The sequence below is a fragment of the Lepidothrix coronata genome, unplaced genomic scaffold (assembly GCF_001604755.1).
Source record: "Lepidothrix coronata isolate B3197 unplaced genomic scaffold, Lepidothrix_coronata-1.0 Scaffold79, whole genome shotgun sequence".
In the NCBI taxonomy this organism is placed as follows: Eukaryota; Metazoa; Chordata; class Aves; order Passeriformes; family Pipridae; genus Lepidothrix; species Lepidothrix coronata.
The window spans coordinates 2,452,852-2,474,469 of record NW_016690259.1 but is presented as its reverse complement, the minus strand read 5'-3'; the positions used below and the strand labels follow the sequence as shown (position 1 = coordinate 2,474,469).

General features: G+C 38.0%; 1 protein-coding gene across 5 annotated transcripts in view; it reads right to left on the bottom strand.

The window, feature by feature from the left end:
- TTC29 (tetratricopeptide repeat domain 29) overlaps nt 1-21,618 on the bottom strand; it is a 237,561-nt gene that overhangs the window by 100,509 nt on the left and 115,434 nt on the right. The window contains exons 1-3 of one of the 5 annotated variants that reach the window (XM_017820128.1): nt 19,708-19,815; nt 16,851-16,947; nt 13,023-13,106 (exon numbers count right to left, since the gene is read on the bottom strand). In XM_017820128.1, the coding sequence (XP_017675617.1) occupies nt 13,023-13,106; nt 16,851-16,947; nt 19,708-19,717 (191 nt within the window). In that variant the 5' untranslated portion in view covers nt 19,718-19,815. Of the gene's footprint in view, nt 1-11,727; nt 11,787-13,022; nt 13,107-16,850; nt 16,948-19,623; nt 19,816-21,618 lie in introns of those variants that run through there. The other 4 variants (XM_017820130.1, XM_017820131.1, XM_017820132.1 and 1 more) reach the window with 4 other exon arrangements.

Sequence of the window (21,618 nt, the reverse complement as noted above, 5' to 3'; positions counted from 1 at the left end):
TGAGACTAATGCTTCAAGCCTGAAAAGAGCCTCTGCAGTTCTTCAACAATGCTGATAAGAGGGAAGTGATGTGAAAAACTTCTTAGCTAGATGGAAATGAAATAAACAGCAACGTAAGATGTAAGAAACAAATAATCTGCATTATTTCATATTTCACACAATCAAAATAAAATCTCTTACTACACAGATGCACACTAATCCTTCACAATGTATTTTTTACATTTCAGTTGCAGAACTGAACATAAAAATATTAAATAATTCTGATACGATATAGACTAGATAATACTGAATTTATGTTTAATATATAAAGAGATGGTTTTTGCGACTGAAAAGCACACATAGCTCAAACAGTCAAGGGAAAAGATGAAACTGTTCTGCACCAGAAAACATTTGCAACATTTACCTTAGAAAAGTAAATGAGAAATATCTTTAAACATTTAAATTTTAATTTGCCAGAATACGCTATATTTGACATACAGCAAATGCACAGTATATAGCTTAAAAATACTGTGAAGATATTATGCTAATACTGTGCAATGTATTCTCTATTCTGTACATGGAATACTTTCTTTTTTTTTTTCTGTTTTAAAATTCTACCTAACTAACAAAAGATTGGCGAATATAAGTAAAAATTCCTACCAACTTCCAAAGGCCCAGGACCGGATCCTACATTAATATAACTCCGAGCAGTGGAATAACAATCTGCATAGCAGGCACACATACATGCATATTTATTTATACAGTGGGATCTATATATGTATGTGTGCATGCATTAGATCATTAAATATACTGGAAGTAAACAAAAAAGCAATGCTAAAAGATCTTAACAGTGACTAACCACAATATCATTCAGTTAATTTTTATGACTCACTGCATACTCACTGAGCACAGCGTTGAGATTCGTATAAATAGAAAAACTGTGCCCATGTAACATGTTATTTTCTGTAGACTGATGCATTTTACTTGAATTCGAAGCACATTTTCCCCACTAGAAAGCATTATTAACAAACCAATAAAGGGAAACAAAGCATATAGTAAAACACATCAGTTTTAAAAATCAGTGTCAATAGTCTTTTAATAAATCCCATCCCCATTAATGAAGACATTGAAATAATGCTGAAGTAATCATACTGTACAGAGCACATTTTTTTCTGAGGCAAAAAGAACTGATTTTAGCACACAAGCAATGAAGCTATCTACTGTTTAACCCTTCAAATTTAGTAGCATAAAAATAAAAGTAATCTCTCAGCTATGAACAGAAAATATTACTACAGTTATTTCCTTAAGTTTCTGTAATATATAAGACACAAGTGACTGATCACACACAAACAATAAAACAGGGCAAGAGATTAATGATATCACGGGGATGAATGGTATTTGTGCCACCTAAGAGAGCTCGACATGGCAATGACTTCTGAAATCGTTACAAAGTGCTTCCAGATGAAAATTCCAGTGCCCTTTTTTCCCCCAACAAACAGTTCTTTTGAACAGAGGTGTGGTGTAGGTGACAGCAGTAAACTTTTCATGATACCTTGTGATAAACTATAAATCCTCAAAATCCTTTCCATCCTGCTTCCTATGAGGTCATGCAGCGTGTGAAATCCAAAGTTAAACACAGCACCTCATGTTTTGGATAACCAAAGATTACTTGATTTGCGATATCAGCATCAAAAACTGATTACTAAGGTCCCTTCCAACTCAAGATATTCTATGATCTATGATTTATTTTATCAAATCCAACTGTTAACGGTATGTTTCTACTACCGTAATAAGATTGTTTATACTAAGCATTTTGAACCTTACAACCTAATAAATTATGATTTAGTATTAAACAAGCGCGTTTGTTTTTCCGCATTGCTTCCGCGCCGACTTCAGGTTTCCCTTGGACAATTATGTTACTTCCAGGAGCGAAATGGGAAAAGACTGCCCTTTCCTCTGGTTGGAGCGGAGCCGTTCAAGGGGTTTAATGGTCTCTGGGGGCATCTACTGGAAATGCGGGAAACTGCAGGCAGGACAGGCGGACCTCGGCGCCGGCAGCGCGGCAGAACAAAGGGCCCCCCGGCCGTGTCCCCGCACAGGGCACCGCGACACGGACACGCTCGTCCTGCCCGCACAGCCGCCTGCAAGCGAGCAAAGGAGTCGAACTAGAACGAGCAGACGGCTTTGCGACGTTAAGCGTGTTTAATTTTAAAACTGAACCGTGATGTGAACGTAAACGCGAAGTCCTCTTCCCCTTTCGCGTGATCGCACGCCAGGAGAAAGAGATTTCAGATGGATTTTTTTTAAAGCAAACTAATTTCTTAACGAATTCGGGAGCATATCTCTGTATTTATGGTTGAAACAAAGCTACCGAATAATCTGGGTTTAATTCAAACCAGAGCTGGTTTTTTTTGTTTGGTTGGTTGGTTTGGTTTGGGTTTTTTTTGAATCGATGAAATTCAACAGATGAGAACCCCAACGCTTATCATAGACCCAGCCGAGACTGAGAATCTTCTGCCTGGACAGTCAGCTCTGTCACTGCTGAAACCCTGCGATATTGCTACATGTTTATTTACACAGGCTGGGGAACACAATGAAATGACGTCCAAGTGGATCTGGTGAGGTGTCACGCACTTGTCCTACGTCAGCAGTTTTTGTGATGCAATATTCTGTCATAAGGTGCTGAAAAATTCGGTGAGCTTCTGTCTCTGTGTCACGGGCGGGTTGCATTTCACAAGAATTTTTAGCACCAAATCAACAACCACCAAAAGTTAAAGTTGCCATTTTAGTGGCACCATGGTATAGGTGATGGTTTTCCTGTCGTGTAATATCACACGGGTGGAAGGAGCTACTTACTGAACGCGGACCTGGGAGCTTGAAAAGGCACTGCTGTTGTTAACACTCTACTTTAAGAGTACCTGGATATTGCTACAGGCATTTTAATATTTTCCTTAAACTACAGAGCTACTTATGTAATTTTCTTATATGGATTTCTTTTTATTATTATCATTGCTATTATAAAGTGATCTAGGGTCATGCTGAGGAATCACAGGAACCTGACTCTAACTTGCCTTTACCAGTGCAAAATAAATAGTAACCCTCAAGTGAGGCTCATGAAATGACACTGTTCCAGTCCCAAGGACCTTCCTATGTTAAGGTATTATACTTTTATGAGACTCTCATGCAATGCTGGGAGATCAGGACAACACCATACAACATTCCCTTTACCTTAAAATCCTGCACAATAAGGCTATTTGCATTCTACCCTTTACATTGAAAGAGGGAAAAGAAAAAAAAAAAAGAAATTAGGAGGCCAAGAGGCAGGTACTGGTGCTAGAAATAATCAAAATAGTCAGTATAGCATAACAGAATCATTTATCATGAGCTTAATTCTCCATGCCTCCTGTCTGGTGTAGCCAATTACAGGCATGCAAAATAAGTCCAAAAATCTACTATTTTCAGATGGCAGATTTATAGATATATATTTAATATCAGGTTTCAGATATTAAGATTTTGTAGGATTTAATTAGTACTTCTGGTTAATTCCAGCTGCTGATTACAATACAAATGTACTGTAGCAATCCCATTTTGTAAAGCACAAAATGGCATGGATTAAACAACGGTAGTATATAAAATATTAAAGTGTACTTTCAGTGTAAAATAATTACTCTACCAATTATTATAATATTTAAAAACTGTATTCAAATAGGTTTCATCCACTTGGGATTTCCTTCTGCAGTTGGCAAGTCAATGACCTGATATAAATGCCTTAGATAAGCATCACAAAATTATGAAAAAATCATCAAGATATTTTTGCTTAAGTTCTTTTAAACAAATTTATTTTACTTTACCCACATTTCCTGTCTATAAATCTACAAGTAAATTAAAATTACATAAAGTATGTGAACACTTTGCTACTTTTTGCTTAACCTATATGCAAACAAACAAACCATAAACAGGGGGACGCCAGAATTTCCTCACTAAAATTTGAAAAATATATGCATTAAGTAAAATCAAATATACTATAGAAAACACAAAAAAAGCCAAACATGCTCTAAGAGTTCACAAATTCAGGCTTCTCTGCCTAAGAACTGAAAGAGGAATTATTATTTAATTTTAGCTGGACGGCCAAAAAACAAGAGCAGTTTGGGAACACCGTTGGTGACCCACATCTAAAATATAGTTAAAATTTCTGCAGGGAACTGCTGAACACAGAAAGCACTTGAGCAAATACTTGGCAAATATGGAGGCTGAAGATTTGCCCACTGCTTTCAGTGCCCCAGGTCACAGCGGTGTAAACCATGTCCTCACACTGCTGAGGGCTACACTGCCGTGTCTGCGGGCTGCAATCCACCAGAAGCAGGGCCACAGCTCACCGGAAAATATATCTGAGTCATGTGAGCGTCTCGGCTCTGGGGGGAAATTTATCTGCATAAGCACTTTGGGAAGTCAAGCCCTCAGATGGTCAAGGCACTCAGCACATTTTCACCATGTACTGCTACTGACACAAGGCTGCTGAGCTGCATCAGGGCGCAGCCTCTTCAATCCCAGTTTAAAGACCGTCCGTTTAAATACTTTCCTTTTAATGAAATATTTACTGGATGGTAATATGTTAAATTGTAGACTATAGTAATGTCATTAAAAAAAGATATGACAGTACAGTAAATGCCATTAAGTAGTAATAGACTGTTAGCTTACACTTTAGAATTTTTTACTGCTAAGGCTGAGAATTAAATTATATTGGAATGGGGTGCATGCTTTTTAATTCCAAATTATCAAATTATATAAAGCATAAAAACCCAACAAACCCCCAAATGTTATACAAAGAGTTTCCTATTTAAATTACAAATATAAAATATTGCATGAAAATTTGTACACATCATGAGAAGGGAGAAACATCACTTGAAATAGACTTTTGTAACAACTCAGATTTTTTAAATAGGAAAAGCTTTATAGAGCTATGTATCCACAACTATTATTAGAAGGACGAAAACAAAGTGTATATAAAAAGGAGGTACTTTATACCATATATACAGGTACAATGACTTTCAGCATAAGGAATGTAGTATTTTTCATCTACTGCCTCACAGTCCCTGACTGTTGTCAAACCACACTTTAACCTAAATCATGCAATCAAAGGGGGATGCATAAACTGTCAGTAGGAGCCCGCAAAGAACACATATATTGAACTCGCTTCCTTTTGTTCAAAGCTACATAAAATGAAAAATTAATCAATTATAAACATCAAAGGATGACACAGAAAAAAAGTATTTTAAAATGGATGTAAGTACTGTAACAATTAAGAATCCTCGTTAACCCAGAAAATGGAAATATAAATTTAGCGGTGAACTTTTGGAACATTCTGTCCCTAAACATAAATGCAAAGAAAATACTAAAAATAAAGATGAAAGTGCTACTCTTATAAAAATGTTCATCATACAAAAGCACACACACCTGTGATTATTTCAAGCATAATCGGAAAAAAACCCATTATCTTCATTAATATTTCTGCTTTTCTTTCTAAATTAATAATGTTCCTTAAGAAAAAGTAATTCCAACCATATGTTATGGACTATTATTTATCAAAATGAACTATTTTCAACTTTCCTCTTTTATTTCAGAGCTGACCTAGAGGGCTGAGAGCTAGAAACGTGAGTTTGGAACCCTTTCTGTTTGACTTGCACAATACAAAAGAAGTTGTTAAATTTTTCTGCAAGTTTCTTTCACGGTGTGCAAAACAGATAATCATAATTATTTACTTTCTGTATCTTCTCAAGCTGATGTTACGACTTATCGTAAAACCCTATACAAGGCTATGCATTATTACAGTATTGCTATGAACAATTCCCACAGTATTTTTGCTTTTGTTTAGGATATCTCTCATCCAAGTCCCCAGCTGAACTTACTCAGGAGTCTAAGGATAAACAGACCACAGGGAGATTAAGAGGAAAGGAAAAGCGAGGATTTTTACACAGTGCAGAAGGCAGAATAATTTTCACTGTGAAAATTATTAGGAAGTCTTGATTGTACTAAGGCAGATTAGACAGTCTTTATTTCAGACTCTTTTTGTGTGTTAGAGATGCTTCACCTTTATGGAGTGTTTTAAAAATAGAAGTCAGTTGTGTATTGCTGGTATATTATCTTCAGTACTAAATATTGTTGAACTATTGAGAAATGAAAGCACTAGAAAACCATAAGACCAAACTTAGTAAAAACAACAAGTTACATAAAAAAAGAAAAACTTCAGCTCGCTGTGTTCTTCTTTATTAAAGTATGTCATGTATTTTATCTTTGCAAGAGTTTGATGAGTTTTTGCAAGTAAAATTCTGTTTCCTCTATACTTGCTAATAGTCATGAGAATCTGTAGTTTGCACCTTCCCATTAAAAATGTATTGTATTTTTTGAAATTATTCACCCCGCCTTTTATCCAGATCATGTCTTTGAAAGGAGGAAGTAGATAATAAATGGAATAATTCATGATTTCCCATTAAATATGAAACTTTCTTTTGCAGAGTTTAGAAAATGAAGTTCTACATAATGTACAGAAGTTGATTAGAACTTTTTTTAACCTTTTCAAGAAAAACCTTTCACATTACACAAATGCACAGAGAAGTTTCTCTAGGAAAGGCGAATCATTTGCTTCCTACACAGTTCTGTTCTTTAGATCACTGCCTAATTACTGTAAATAATATGCTTATCAGGCCCAAAATTTACAGAGATCATTCATCTGACCAAAAAGGATGTGTGCCTCCAAGTGGTAAAATCTCTTTTTGAAAGTTGTTTAATAAACATTGAATCCTGGTCATGGCAAGCGAGATTGTTAGGAATTATTCAGACAGAAAAAAATACATATTTAAATAATATTGTGAAAGAAATTTAAAATTTATCATCTAGCTCACTAAGTGACTTGTGCCATCTCCCTTTCCACAACCAGCAGGGAGTTTGGGATAGAGTGCCTTAATTTAAAATTTCTTTTACTATGAAAGGATACATTTCTTTTATTCTGATTTACTCTTTTCCACAGTTTTTAGTATCTAAAAGTGAAGAAATATCCCCATACAATGTAAATGAGTTGACACATCATTCCACCAGTTCTCAACCAGAGTAATATGAACAGAGAGGGTCATAAGGTGCTTACAGGTCCTATCCAAAGGCTGACAGTAGGAAGAAGAGCAAAATCTTGCTAAGACCTGAACATGAAAGGGAAGGAAGTTTATTTCTTCCTCTGTTTGCTGCTACATCCTTCTTTAGCTGCCTTGAGCTCTCCTCTCTCCCTCTGTCTTCATAGTGTTATACCCAGAAGAAATGGAAGCAGCTCAAATCAGTGCATCACTAGAACCAATTATCGTGCAACTGAGAACTGAAATACAAAGGAAAAGCAGAATCTGCACCTACACATTATCTGTCTGTGCCCGAAATTGCCTTTTGCAAGCTTTTTAGCAACAGCAGCTGCCCCTCTTCCTTCCTTGCCTTAATTCCATACCAACAAGATATTTTTCCTAACTCTTATTCTTGGCAGAGCCCCTTCCCCATCCCTCGAGAGCCTCACTTAATAACACAGGAATGGTGAGATCCACCTTACAACACAAAATTCCCAAGCCTAAATTAAGCATGTTCAAATTGGGAAGCACCAGTAAAGATTTCAGGTTGGGAAAAAGAAAACATGGCAATATGATGTCAATGAAAACAGGTCCCAATCGATTTTTTTGAATAAAAGACTTCACAGATCACCTAAGAAGTCACCTCACTAATTTATTTGATAGGGGTGAGGGCTACTAAAAAGTATGGACTTATCCAATCCACAATCAGCTTATTTGTGTTCTGCTTCCTTAAAGAACTGGTCCATCAATGCAAAAGACTAGAATATGAACAAACAGAGAAGCAAATAAATCTGAGTACTGAAACTCTCATGATTTAAATACCTTATAAAAACAGGATGACGTCAGAAGAAGCCCAGTCTAATAGTAAGGCTTACTAGTCCATCATGGCTATGATGAAAATACAGAATAAAACATCCTTCAGTCGAGGTCTTCTCCTCTCCATCAGCCCACAAACCCCATTCTTCTCCTTCAGTGGACTCTACAGAGCATTCTGGCCTCTAAACAGCTGAGGAACTTTCTCCCTCTTTAGCCTTGGAGGACATATGCAGAGGTCAACTGATGTAAGGATGTAGGAATTAAATAATTTATTTCCATGAACTTATCTAACACTTAATCCCTCAAAGATTTCCCCACATACTGACACTCAAAAAGGCAAAAACTTGGGCGGTGGGGAGGGTACTAAATAATTTGTCCCTTTTAATCCTCTGACTGGGAAATGAAAACATTATCTTTCATCAGATGGCAACAAGAGAAGATTTAAAATGGTTGCCAGGTCACTTCTGGACGGGACAGCTTCCTGCAGAACTGCTGCCTCAAGAATTAGAGAACGCAACTCTAAGACTTCTAGCCCATCCTTTTTAAAGCTTTCAAAATTCCATAGTTCTCCAGTGTGGGATTCCATGGTAAATGTACATGTCTACATCTGAGCTGGTCACCCTGAGCTCTCTCTATAAGCAATGGAGAAAAATAGGTGCTTCAAAAGTTACATTTACCTTATTCTAAAGCAGTTTTCTGAATCCTAAAAGATGGAGCTCCACTAATTGCATTACTTCATCTTAATTATTTCCATTTATAATATGGGGTGATTAACCTAGTCCTCTGGATCAGTTAAACTTAGGTGAAAATCCCTTTGCTCTTCTGCAGGGAGGGACAAAAAGTTTATGAAAGCAAGGCATTGCTATTATATTCATCAGTCATCAGTGCTAGAGCAAAAATGTCATGTTCCATTTAGCACTATACAATTTGGAAAGTAGTTTAATGATCGACATTCCCGTATTAGCAGAGATGGCCGACAGCTGCTCTGGGGGTCACAGCCCACTTGCCTTTTTCTGTTCCAGCTAATCTTGAAGTGGACCAGCCACTGGACAATTCTAAGCAGGACAACTCACTACATCTCAGAAACATCTGACAGAATGCGTGTAAGATAATCTTGTCTCCTGCCTGAAAAACGTCATATCGGAGCGTGTCTTTACTGACACAAATTTACCAAGGCAAGCTTTCCATAACACACCAAGCCACAACTCATGAGATAGAAAACACAAATATAAATTTTCTTGCATATCTAGGTCAGTCTTTACTGTCTCTGTATAATAAATCAGATGTCATGTGACTACCAGAGTTTTGAGGACAGTAGAACTCGATCATCCAATTCAAACGTATTGAGAATACATCTAGTAACATCACTAATGCAATAATTTTTTGTTACTGCTAAGCAAAGCTGTTCTTCTCATTAAATAGATTTCAAAGTCTCTCTTTCTAGTCTTTAACTCTTTTTTCATGATATGGTCATCTTTGGACAATTTTCATTTGGATGAAGAAAAGAGAACTGTTACTTGATCTTTCTGACCCTGACAAAAAGATCGGGAAGCAGCAACAACAATATCAAATTCTGGCCCATTCTAGGCTCCAAACTCATTTGAAGATTGAACTCTGGAATCAATCTCTTGATGAAAAATGCTTTACTTCACAGTTCACTGTGAACTTTTTGACTCTTAGTTCGGTCATAAGGAATAATTTTAATTTTTACTGCAATCCGATTTTGAGCCGTTGATGACTTGGTGAGTCAAGACTAAGAACAGAAGGTATGAGGGAAAGCACAGTGAAGGCCAGTGGAGTCAGCCAACCTCCTCAGAAGCTTACAGAAGCCCAGTTCTGTGGCAAGAAAGCACTCACATTCTGCATTAACAAGAAACTTTACTTTTTTTTCCATTTCCACCTTCTTGCACCACATTCGCTTCTTGTTTCAAGTTCAGGTCTTTGAGAAGGAAGCAAAGCAAAATCAATGAAAAAGCAAAGCAATATCCTGTTTTAATATCATTAAAGTAATATCTCTCATAAGCACTATTTTTTTCCCCCCACTTCTGTCATATCAACCTGGGATAAAAAAATTATTACAAACAAAAAAACCCTGAAAAACAACTCCACATTTTTCCACAGGAAAAAAAAAGAGGTTATATCATGAGCACACTTAATGGAATTCTTCTCTTTTGATGAAGTTTGGAACAAATACTGTACAATACAAGAATAACTGCATCCTTTTTTCCCTTTAACTATGAAGAAACTAGTTTATCTTCATTTTAAAGAATATTATGAAGGGTACAATTTTTAGGGAAGAGCTTTAAAGAATGTGGCTTGTTTCCATAAACGTGATACTACCCAGACATTCCTTAATTTAGAAGATAATAAATTTGTTTTCTGCCTAACATACATATTAAAAAAAGGGTGCATAATATTAAACAGGAGTATGGCTCCAAGAATTTGTCTTGACAAAATAATCACTGACACATTAAGTTAACAAAAGTATAGGTGGCAAAAGAAGAAAATCCAGTCCTTTTGTAAAGAAGTGCAATAATCTACTTCTGGAATGGACACAATATTAAAAAAAAAATCCCTACACAGCATATCATAAATCATCTCTCATAATTTTTAAAATAAAAACATCCATTGTCTGCTGAGACATACATACTAAGCATTACACTGATTTCAGTAAGATCATTTACACATATGCCATTCCCTTACTTTATAAATTGGTTTTAAATTACAGTTGATGTGTTTAGTTTCTTCTAACTAAAGTACTATACTTCTAACTATAGTACTAATATAACTGTAGTTAGTTTGTTACTCTCATTTGTTTGCTCTCAAATGATTTTATCAGGTTTATGGAAGAGCATTAGTAAATTATATATATAGAGAGAACTTTTGTAACTGCTGTCCTATTATCAAAAGCTAAAATTCCAAAAAGAATTAAATATACAGAACATGAACATAACCTTTTAAAAGAGGTACTTCAAAAATCTCCATAGAAATAAATCAGAATACATATGATATTTCAGTTTAATCTTCTAAGAGGCTTTGATAACTTTGATAACTTTGAAAAACAGCACATTACAAAACTGTAAGGTAACACCCCACTTTGTGTAGGCATTGCAGAACAGATGATAAAATTCTCACTGCATTGTGGATGTCCTTCCTGGTTTCCTCTTCCACAACCTCCAGACTCATGGTTTGGATATAGAAAGAAAAATCATATAGGACCTTTTGTGTTGGTTTTTTTGTTCATTTGGTTTTTTTAATGGCAGTAAAAGGCTGACCTGATCAAATCAGAGCTGCAAAATGCACTTTGAAGCCCCAAGACCTTCCTAAAACAGCAGTGACTTCCTGTGTAATCACCACAGAGAGAACACTCCTGTCCCTTGCATGGTGTGTAAAAGCCCACTGGGGTTGAAGACTGAGACAGCTCCCTGGGAAGGCAAGTCAGCCTGAAACAATTGCTGCAGTGTACTGAGCAGAGCAGCCCTGCAGAGCTGCTGTGGGACTAGGGTGACAATGAGTGAGTGTACCCAGTTCTCTGCTTGTTCCTTGAGGTCTGACACTTCTTCCCTCCTCACAGAGCAACTACACCACCTTTAATTCAGGGGCCGGGACCTCTGTCAATGAAGTATTTGCTCAGGAAGGAGCTGTTCCTTACAGAACTGAGTAGTCACCCGAGCAATCTTTGTTTTCTTCCCTTTAAGCAGGGAGTATTTACACCAGCTCTGACACCCAGCACCATTAGCATGATGATGTGATCAAAGGTAACTGTCCCACATCCACCACCTGCCCTGACAGAGCAGCAGTGCAGCACTTCCCACTGCCTCACCTTACTCACCTCCCTGACACTGTTGGGCCGCTCTCTCCCACAGACTGTGACCGTGAGAACAGTCTCTCCTACAGCAACAAAGGAACAAACTGAACTTTGCACACACTAGGATGATGTATTGACAAGTTCCTGCCCAACCCCATCATTCAACTAATCTTCAGGCTACCATCTTTGAATCTAGTCTGAGCTCAAAAATAAAAGAAGTGGAGTATGAGTTTGCTGTCCATCAAACCAGATACATTACAATCTTTGTACTCACTGTCAGAACACTTATGAGCTTTATCAGGTTGACATTGTAAAAATAAAAGTGAATTGGACATGTATCCCAAAAGAAGGAAAGGGTGTCTGCTGGCTGAGTGTCATATGCTATGATTTTAGGACACCATTGTAGTTATTACCTCTAAACTCAAATTTGGTAATTTTCTAGATTTTAATTTGAAAGTTCCTAGGAAAGGCTTGCAGGCACATTCCTAGGCTAGGAAGTAGAAAAGAAGCATGTTTTGCAAGAAACTAGCTGGTTGAATTCCTGTCTGATTGATAGAAAGTTTTTATGCAGCAAGGGTGATCTTGCAATATTAATTGTTAAGGTGCCTAGAGCCCTTGTATATGCATCCTTTTATTATTTAAATATTGGAATAAATAAATCAGCTCACTTAAGCAACCAGCAATCCAGATTTTTTAGAATTCTTTCATTAATTTTGATGGTGCTGAACCCCAGATCTGTTAAAAGACTGCAGAAGAATAAGTCAGTCACGGTCTCTCGTAACTTCTAAATGTAAATACCTCAGCTGTAAGAAATCAAAAGTTATCTAGATTTCTTTCATTCACTGGGTTTTTAAATAACTAATGGGGTATTAAATGCTTCACCACAGAAGTCAGCACTTGGGCTTGGCTAAACAGTAGTTCAAAATTACAAGAACGTGTATGTCGGTATACTCAGCTTCCACCCCAAAGGAGATATTTCGCAAAGGCTCAGAAAAAAAGAAGGGAAGAAGACAAAACAAAAAGGCAGCACAAGTTTAAATATAATTACTGACATAATCTTAACAATAAAGTTACAAATGTGATATAATTGGTAAATACCCAAATTAGTAAACCCAAGGAGATATTTAAACGCTTTGATATATTTAACATCAGGAGAAATGAACCATCATTATTTAATACCAACTTCAATTTTTTAAATGCCAAGTTCAACTAAAAAGGGTAGGGCCTAGGGAACTTTAAATTTAAATGATTATGATGACTAGAAACAAAGGAAACAATAAACTTATGGATGTTAAAATGCCTCGAAAAAGCCAACTTACGCTGCAGCTTCTTGTTTTGACAACCCTTTGATATTCTTCGCCAAATAATCATCTATGCCATCTTTGTCTTTGATCAAATGAATCCTAAATTTAAATGAAAAAAATTAAAAGAAACACTGTAAGGTGCTAACATATACTCCTGCAGCATGTATAATATATTATCATTGCCAAGTAGAGCTAAATACTGAAATATTGACAAAGTAATATATCAGACATTCTATAAACACATACAAATATCTTTTTAATTTTTTGGTCTGCAGCTATTTCAAATCTTTATTTCTAAAAGAAAACAGAGATGGTATTAGCTTTAAGGGATCTGGTTATCCGATATTTCAGTCTGAACTAGAAGAAACCGTGTATTAGCTAAATCAATAAAAATCGATTAAGCTATCCATATTTAAACTGCTTCCTAAAACCAGAACCATTACATTTTTGCATTGTCAGTATGGACCAGAGTGGTCCAATCTATTTCATATTTAACTTTTTCAAAATTAAAAAAAAAAAAAAGAAAACAAATCAACAAAAAAATTCCCAAATCCAATTCAAAATGTTTTCCTTGGTGCAATGCAATCTTTTAATACTGCTCTTGACTTCCCACAGTTTGAGCAGTACATTGCAAAAGGTGGTCCACTGAGGGGGTAATCCAAAGGGCATTAAAATAAAGAGCAAATTTCAGGATGCATGGATCTAATTTGAATATTTGAACTGTGCATCGTTTCACCTTTCACTTCAGCCATCATCACTTTGCATCTCCACTCTGACACACAAGAGATGCCTTCAAAGGATAATATGCACTTACTGACCATAAAGTGTATTTAAATAGAATAGGAAATCCTGACTGGAGAGGATATTATATTTATAAAAGCAACGTGAATTTATTTTTATTCTTCTGTAAAAGAGCATAAAGACTGTCTGGTTAATCACTCAGAGATAAAAGAAATTCAGCATTAGCGTTCCACATAAATCTATTACTTTCCTCTTTCCTTGTCTGTATTTGCACTGCTGTCTTTCATTACAGTGATGAGAGTAAATTCTTTTCATAATGTTAGCTAATATAAGCATCACACTTCTTATTGCTCTGAGAATACCAAAGACACTTCATGAAGTTCATTTAAATGAAAACAAAATAGCTAAGCAAAGCAGAGATATTTTGACATATCTGTATTTAAAACAATGTAACAGTGAAAACTTCCGTCACAAACAGTTCATTTAAGTCTGTTCCAGAATTTGCTACTGCTGAGTGGCACCAGCAGAGGCTTGTGCTTCCAGGCTGCACGTAACACAGTCCAGATGAGTTGTGCTCATCTTGCTAAATGTACACCTTAGGGATATCGCCATAAAAATTCAGCTATAACCAATACCAAAAGGTAAGCAGTATCAAAATTTTAACACCAAAATAGTCACAGTTTAGAGAGATATGTAATGTTTGGATCATGAAGATAAGGTAATTATTGTTTATTTTAAACGGATGTAAAATATATTTCAAGATACTATAAGTTTCTATGAGGTAACTGAAAAATTGAAAACTAATATTTCTGGGCAAATAAATATGAAATATCAACACAATAAAAACCCTGGGTGACCTTTGTACTTTAAGGTTGCAAAAATGAAATTTCTTCACATCAGTAGCACGGGAGAGAACACATCAGATATTTGGTGGGGTGGAAGTCCAAACCCCCAAACTGAAACAGTCAACTACAAGAGGCAATTTCTAAGCATCACTATCGCCTTGGTGCAAATTTATCTGCACCACAGTCAAAAACCATCTCAGACTGGAACAAAGGAAAGCCTGGTGCCTTGTCATTGTCTTCACAAAGGTATTTTAACTAAAAAAAATCATGGGAAAAGCCCTCAGAAGCATATACAATTTAAAATGTCACCTGCCTTATAGCCAAGGTATAAATTTCTGACTTCTTATTGGTTACGCCCTCAAGCTGAAAGACAACTACGGCCAAGGGGAAAAAAAAACATAAGCAAAAACTTGCAACCTAATTACTGTTTACATCAGTTCTGCAAGAACCTGTTTTGGATTGATGCAACCACAAACACGGTCATCCATCATAAAGAATTGAACTTACTAAAAATAATAAATACTTATCTCATCCTGGCTGTTATTATCAGTGATGTTAATGTAGCAATAACACAGAAGAGGCAGGCAGATGATATATAGGAAAAAACACACTAGAAAATTCCATCATTATTTAAAATGGCTTGTTATATGCAATGAGAATTAAAACCAATACAATTAATTTATGTGAAGAATTCAGACTGTGACTTGGAATGGACATTGTTTTTTCACAGAGAATTGAGGTGAGGATACCACTGGCTAAAAGGCATTCTTTCTTTTCTTCCACAGGTTGTCACTTGCTTTTTCCAAGCTGTTTTAGCCTCAGTTCTCCAGTGTTTCCATAATGACTCACTGTATTTCATAAATAGTGCATTTAAAAAGTCCACTTCACCTGTAAATTTGCTCCTATTTAATTTTAAATCACTCACTTATAAAGACAAATATATTTTAATCCAGTGGGCACCTATCCCAGAATTAACATTTTCACCATGTCTTCCTATAACTGTTTCTGTTATCAGTCTCCACAGGAAAAAGATAGATACTGGTGTTTTTTCTAACATTAAATTTAATGATAAATACATCTGGTTTTTAATCAAATAACGGAACGGAGTCGCATAAAGGACCAAACTAATTCTCACAGAGTTTTCTATCCCCACTGCCCATGCTGTTAACTCAGACTCCAGCTTTCTCAAAATCTCTTATAAAACAAAATTGCAGAGCTTGTCTTGTTCTCATCACTAGGCACCTACAGCATGGTCTAGGACATTACAGAATCAGACATTTCTTTTATGCAAACAGGCACAACCTCAGTAGGATTCCTGCAGAAGGATCTCCTTGAACAAGCCTCCTGCCTCCCTCTGGAATGAGTTCTCCAGCACTGCAGTTACTGGAAAAAGTGATGGCTGCAGAACACAGCTCCAGCCATAGAAGATTTAAAAAAAAATAAACAGTAAGACATGTCCTTACTCTATCAATGAGTGAGAGGACACGTCTCACTTTGAGCCCCTTGGAAAGACTGGGCACAAGGATAGCATGTTTATGGATCCTTACTGCTTTTAGATGTGGACATGCAGCTGCTTAACTCTAAGATGTCCCAGAACTTTTAGCCAAAGGCTAAGGGGAATGCTAGGATCAGGGGAAAAAAAAAAGAGGAAAAAAAAAAAAGAGGAAGGAGAAAATAACCACAATTCTTTCTGAAATGGAGGCAATTCAAGGAAAAAGAGCAGAGGAGAAACTGAGAGACCAGTACTCACTGAGGAGGACAAAATAGGGGAAATGAGTGCAATGGAACAGGGAGACACACAGGAATGTGCAAGAAGACAGACTGTATTATGCCTCTGCTGCTAATTCTCTCAGCTATTAAGCACAGTATAATGTTTTTCAAGCCAGCTTTATTAATTATATTTTGAGAGTTGCAAAATTGTGCATGAATGAAACAAAAGAATCTTGGGGTTTTTCATTGAAATAAGTACATTTTTAATGACCTACATTTGTATCAGTGCTAAATGAAAATAACTTTCTGTGGCTTTTAAAGGGCTTTTGAAGAATTAGGCTGAAATACCTACCTTAAACAGAACACGTTTTTTATTTCTTTTTTTTTTTTTTTTTAATTCTGAAACTTTCCTAAGAGAGAATTTCCTTGCCTCTGATTTTTGTAGTTTTAAATATTGCAGAAAAGCAAACAGAATTTGTCACCTCGGCATAGCTGATTGAAGCTATTCACAGTGAAAATGATGCTTTGAAAGAAAAGAGGTACATACCTTGCAAAGTCTAATGGGGGGCAAACAGGCTGCTTTACGAACCTGGGATGCTCCCCTGGGCTTTGGAGGATCGCTTGAGGCAACACATTCATTTTAACTGAAACAAACAAACAAAACCAACATTAGTTGAAACAACCTATTCAAGGCAGACAAGCAATGCAGTTTCTTATCCTTCTCGTGCTGCTTCCCAGTCCACTGTTTTATTTCCCGTGGACTACATGTAAAACACACCTCCAGTTCCACACAAATCTCCTCAGCGTTGCTTCAGTAGGACATAGCACATAGGAATGGTCATGATCTAACTTTCAGTGGTTTTCTCTCCTTCACTGAGGGGCTTTTGATTTGCACAGGGACAGCTGATTCAGGAACCATACTTGCATGGGATTCCCTGTGCTTCCTCAAGCTATCTAGGTCCAAGTATTAACAATATTTTAGATTAATACACAAGGTGAACAAATGATGGAACATACAGTGTGCAATGCAACGACAGGCACTGTATTAATGTTCAAAATACTACATAATCATAAGAGTAACAATCTTTTGAAGAAAGAATGTAAGCAATGCTATACTTACAACACAGGATTTTACTTAAAACAAAAGCCAAAAGCCCCACAGTTATGTAGAATCGTCTAGCTTGTCATCTTGAAGTACATAAATGCTAATAGGACTTTTTTGTCATATGGAGCTACTGTGTTTTTTCCCCAAGTATTCAGTCTACACTTCCTACCATTAAAGTTTCAGCTGCCAGTTCCTTCATTTTGCATGTCTGTGATCTGAGGACGTTAGCAGCAGGAGCACCCTTACTTTTAAATTTGGTTTAATGTAGGTATTGCATGCCCTGCTGGTAGGCCTGAAGGCACAAACTTTTAATAGGGATGGAAAAACAGAATATAATAAGAAGGGGGGAAAAAATTTAACTATTTGCTACATTTACTGAAACAAAACTTATTTTATGGGAAATAGTTATTAGATATGAATCAATTTGTTACTGAATGATCAGCAGCAGACTAGCAGATATTTTACATTAGCCTTTCTGGGATCAAAAGCCATTTCACTGATGCAGTATTTTTCTGCAGTTATAACGAAGTAATTTTTTTAATTGTGTTACTTAGAATTGAATAACAAAGACAATTATAGGTTGAAAAGATGACAGGATAGGATATTTCTCTTAAGTCATTCTTTTTGGACCTAGTATAATGATAACATTTGTTACAGAAAGAATATTATTTATAAGTAATCTGATCTGCAATCAGAGACAGAATATTTTACAGAAGTACATCATGAAAAATAAAAAATCAATAGAATAAAAACATATGGTTCATTCATCACTAAAAAAGATTACACTTCTTACAGAAAATGACAGGTTTGTGTACAGGAACTATTTAGAAAGGAAAACCCCTTTTTGGGAAGATGCTATTCAGTGAGAAATAGGAATTAAACTTTGGAACAACCATAACGAAGCCCAGAGAAGATGCAAAGCTTTCTACAAGCCTCTTTGTTTTGAGGTATTAAGTGAGAAAAAGAAAACCTACATGCCTTAATGGCAGCTGATGAACCCAGCAAGGCAGGGGGGCTGGCTGGCTGCAGCCATGGGGCAGGAAAGGCAGGGGGAAGCAGCTGAGAGGAGACCCCGGTAGAGCCACTGTAACCATGAAAAGCTATTAATGGGGAGCTGTACTCTGTGGCCTGTCACAGGCTCCAGGCTGCACCCACAGGGCACCTGGCTGGAGCAGACATCTCCTTGCTGGCTCACGCGCTCCAGGTTCCCACCCCACGGAAGTCAAGTCTCTGGGAAAACAGACTGTCTAGCACACAGGTCTCACATGAACATGAGGCACATATGCAGACATTTTACTTAGTTACATTACTGCCTCACGAGGATGAAAACTACTGCTCTGACTCCTATTTCAAACTCAAAGCTTGGGAAGGAAAAAAAACACCCTGCGTCATAACAATGCCAATTTAACTCTTACTTTAGAGGTGGTAGGTTGCTTTCAGAGTGATATGGAGGGTGCATTTCCCTAATTTCCAAGGTAACTGTGATTCTTACAGGTAAATTACAACCACAGAGACACAAGGCAGAAGGCATCAGCAACACACCCTTCTATTACAGTCATGTAGATTTTCGTCGCTGACTGCTAACCCTTTTACATCTCACTCCTTTATTATAAAGCCCAAGCCACATCTCCTTTACTTAATCAAACACCCACGGAATTCACGGAAGACAAGGTGGTGCAGTTTGTTCCTGAAGAAGTGCTCTGTTTAACCTCGTGATGGAGGGAATCTCCCCACGGGCTGGAATCGCTCCAAGGTGTACTGAAGCTGAAGGAAAAACGCCAGCTGACTGGAACTGTGCCTTTCCTGGCACCTTTCAGTAAACCTGTTGGGCACCTCTCAGCCCTTCCCACACGTTTTCCGAGGCGTGCTCAGACCTGACTGGAGGCCGAAGGTTTCCCAGGGCTGGAAGCAGCCGAGGAGTGGCTACACGCAGCCGTCTTTGCGGGCACCTTCCAAGATAAAAGGACGTCAGAGCGTCCTTTATTACTGAAAGTAATAAAGTAAATTGACTAAAAATTTTTTTTCTTGAAATCTGTAGCCAGCGTGATGGATGTTATTTGTTCCTAGTAAGCTGGACGAAACCACGGCCCCAACGTGCCCCGTCCGTGTGGCTCCGGGAATGCAGCCGCCCTCCGCTGCTCCCTGTTCCCAGCCACCGCCCGGGGACGCTCCGGCTTCTCCCTTCACCTGCGAACGGGCCCCGTACGACACACACCCTCACCCTTGGCTCCGGCACTGCCTCGGCCTCTTTACAAATAAAATATAAACCACATTAGCTGGCGTGCCCCGGGGAACGGACCTGGGCTCATGGCGCGGCGGCAGGACGAGCTCCCCGCGGCGCCTCAGGGCGGCCCGGGACGCCGCGGCCTCGCCATGGCGACGGGGAAGGGCGGCGCTGGGGGCCGGGCCTCCGGGAGGCCTGAGGGAGGAACCGGCCCGGCGATCCCCTCAGGGCAGGGGCGGCGGGACCGGGAGCCCCGAAGTGCACTTTATCCCAAGGAAAATATGGGAGCTGGGAGAAATCGGCACGGCTCGAGAGCTTGGTGTGCTTTCTGGGAGCTCAGCTGGAATGAGTTGTCTCAAACGGGAGCATCCCTCAGGACTGAGCGAGTTTCTGCAGTTGGCAAGCAGAGAGCCAGGCCAATATTGTACTGATACCTAAGGAAGTGTGGGCAGTGTCATAGATGACACATGGACACCTGCAGAGAGCAGGCTTTCTTCTTTCACAGAATGGGTCGGGCTGGAAGGGATCACAGTGGGTCAATCTGGTCCAAGCTCCCTGCTCCAGCAGGGTCCTCCCAGAGCACATGGCACAGGATTGTGTCCAGATGGTTCACGAGTATCTCCAGTGAGGGAGACTCCACAATGTCTCTGGGCAATCTGTTCCAGTTCTTGGTCACCCACACAGTAAAAAAGTTCTTCCTCATATTCAGGTGGAACTTCCTGTGCATCAGTTTCTGCCCATTGCCTCTCGTCCTATTGTTTGGCACCACGGAGAAGACCCTGGATCCACCCTCTTGGCAGCCTCTCTTCAGATACATATATGCATTGATGGTCCCCTCTGTTGCCTCTTCTCAAGGCTGAACAGGCCCAACTCCTTCAGCCTCTCCTTGTAAAAAAGATGCTCCAGTTCTTTATTCATCTTTGTTGCACTCTGTCCTTTCAGGACCTGTGATCCTCTCCAACATCCTTCAGGACTTCTGAGTAGGGGGAAAAAGCAAGTAGAAGAAATACTAGACTGAATATCTGAGTAAGTGACATAACCTGAAGATGTTTGGTTTGTGTAAAACATTGTCACTTTCTGTTGATGAGAGCCTGCTGCTTAATTAAATGTCCAAAAGGAGCTGTTCTTCTAAGTGACTGGTCTCCTTGGAGTCAAGGGGCTGGTCAGAGGTGGAAATATTGAGAAGGAACCAACGAGCTTCTAGAGAGAACACAAAGAGCAGAGATTTTTCAGTAACTTCTCTTTTCATGTTGGAAACTTGACACCAACAGAAGAATCACTTTTTAACACAGATTTGACCTAGTTTGTATTGCTAAAACTGTTTGGAAAACAAAAATGTCAAAATCAATTGTTATAATCTATTTTGGAAGGATCAAGTGGACAGAAAGCACTTCAAAAGTGGCATTACCTTTTCTGAGTTGATGGCAATTGGAAGCAAAAGATCTTGAATGTTTATGGGTCAATGTTCTAACGGATAAGTCAGAAGCTGACAGGGTACTTAGCTGATATCAAATCACACTAGAGAACAGCATGACCTATGCCTTACCCACCTACAACATACAGGGAAAGCACTGCTGTACCGAGTGAATTTCAATCTGAGTGACATATGCTGAAGGTCTCATGCTGCCAGTGTTAAAATGTACTCGGAATTTCAAAATATTTAAAATGTCATTTTCCTAACTCAAAAGGTGTTGCATCCAACACCGAGGAATTCTAGATTAGACCTAATCTTGTCAGATGAAAAGGAATTGATCACAGAACTAAAAATTAGCCATAGCTTAGGTGTAATTGATAATGATTTGATCACATTTTTAATGTGCAAACAGAATCAAGTCCAAACCAATAATATATATACTTAATCCTTTGAAAGGGCTAATTTTATAAAGGTGAATACTATTATAAAATACTTCTGTTGGGAGAAAGAATTTAATCTGAAATGGGAGAATGATATTTGGAAACAGTTTAAGGATGTTAGTGCAGATACTC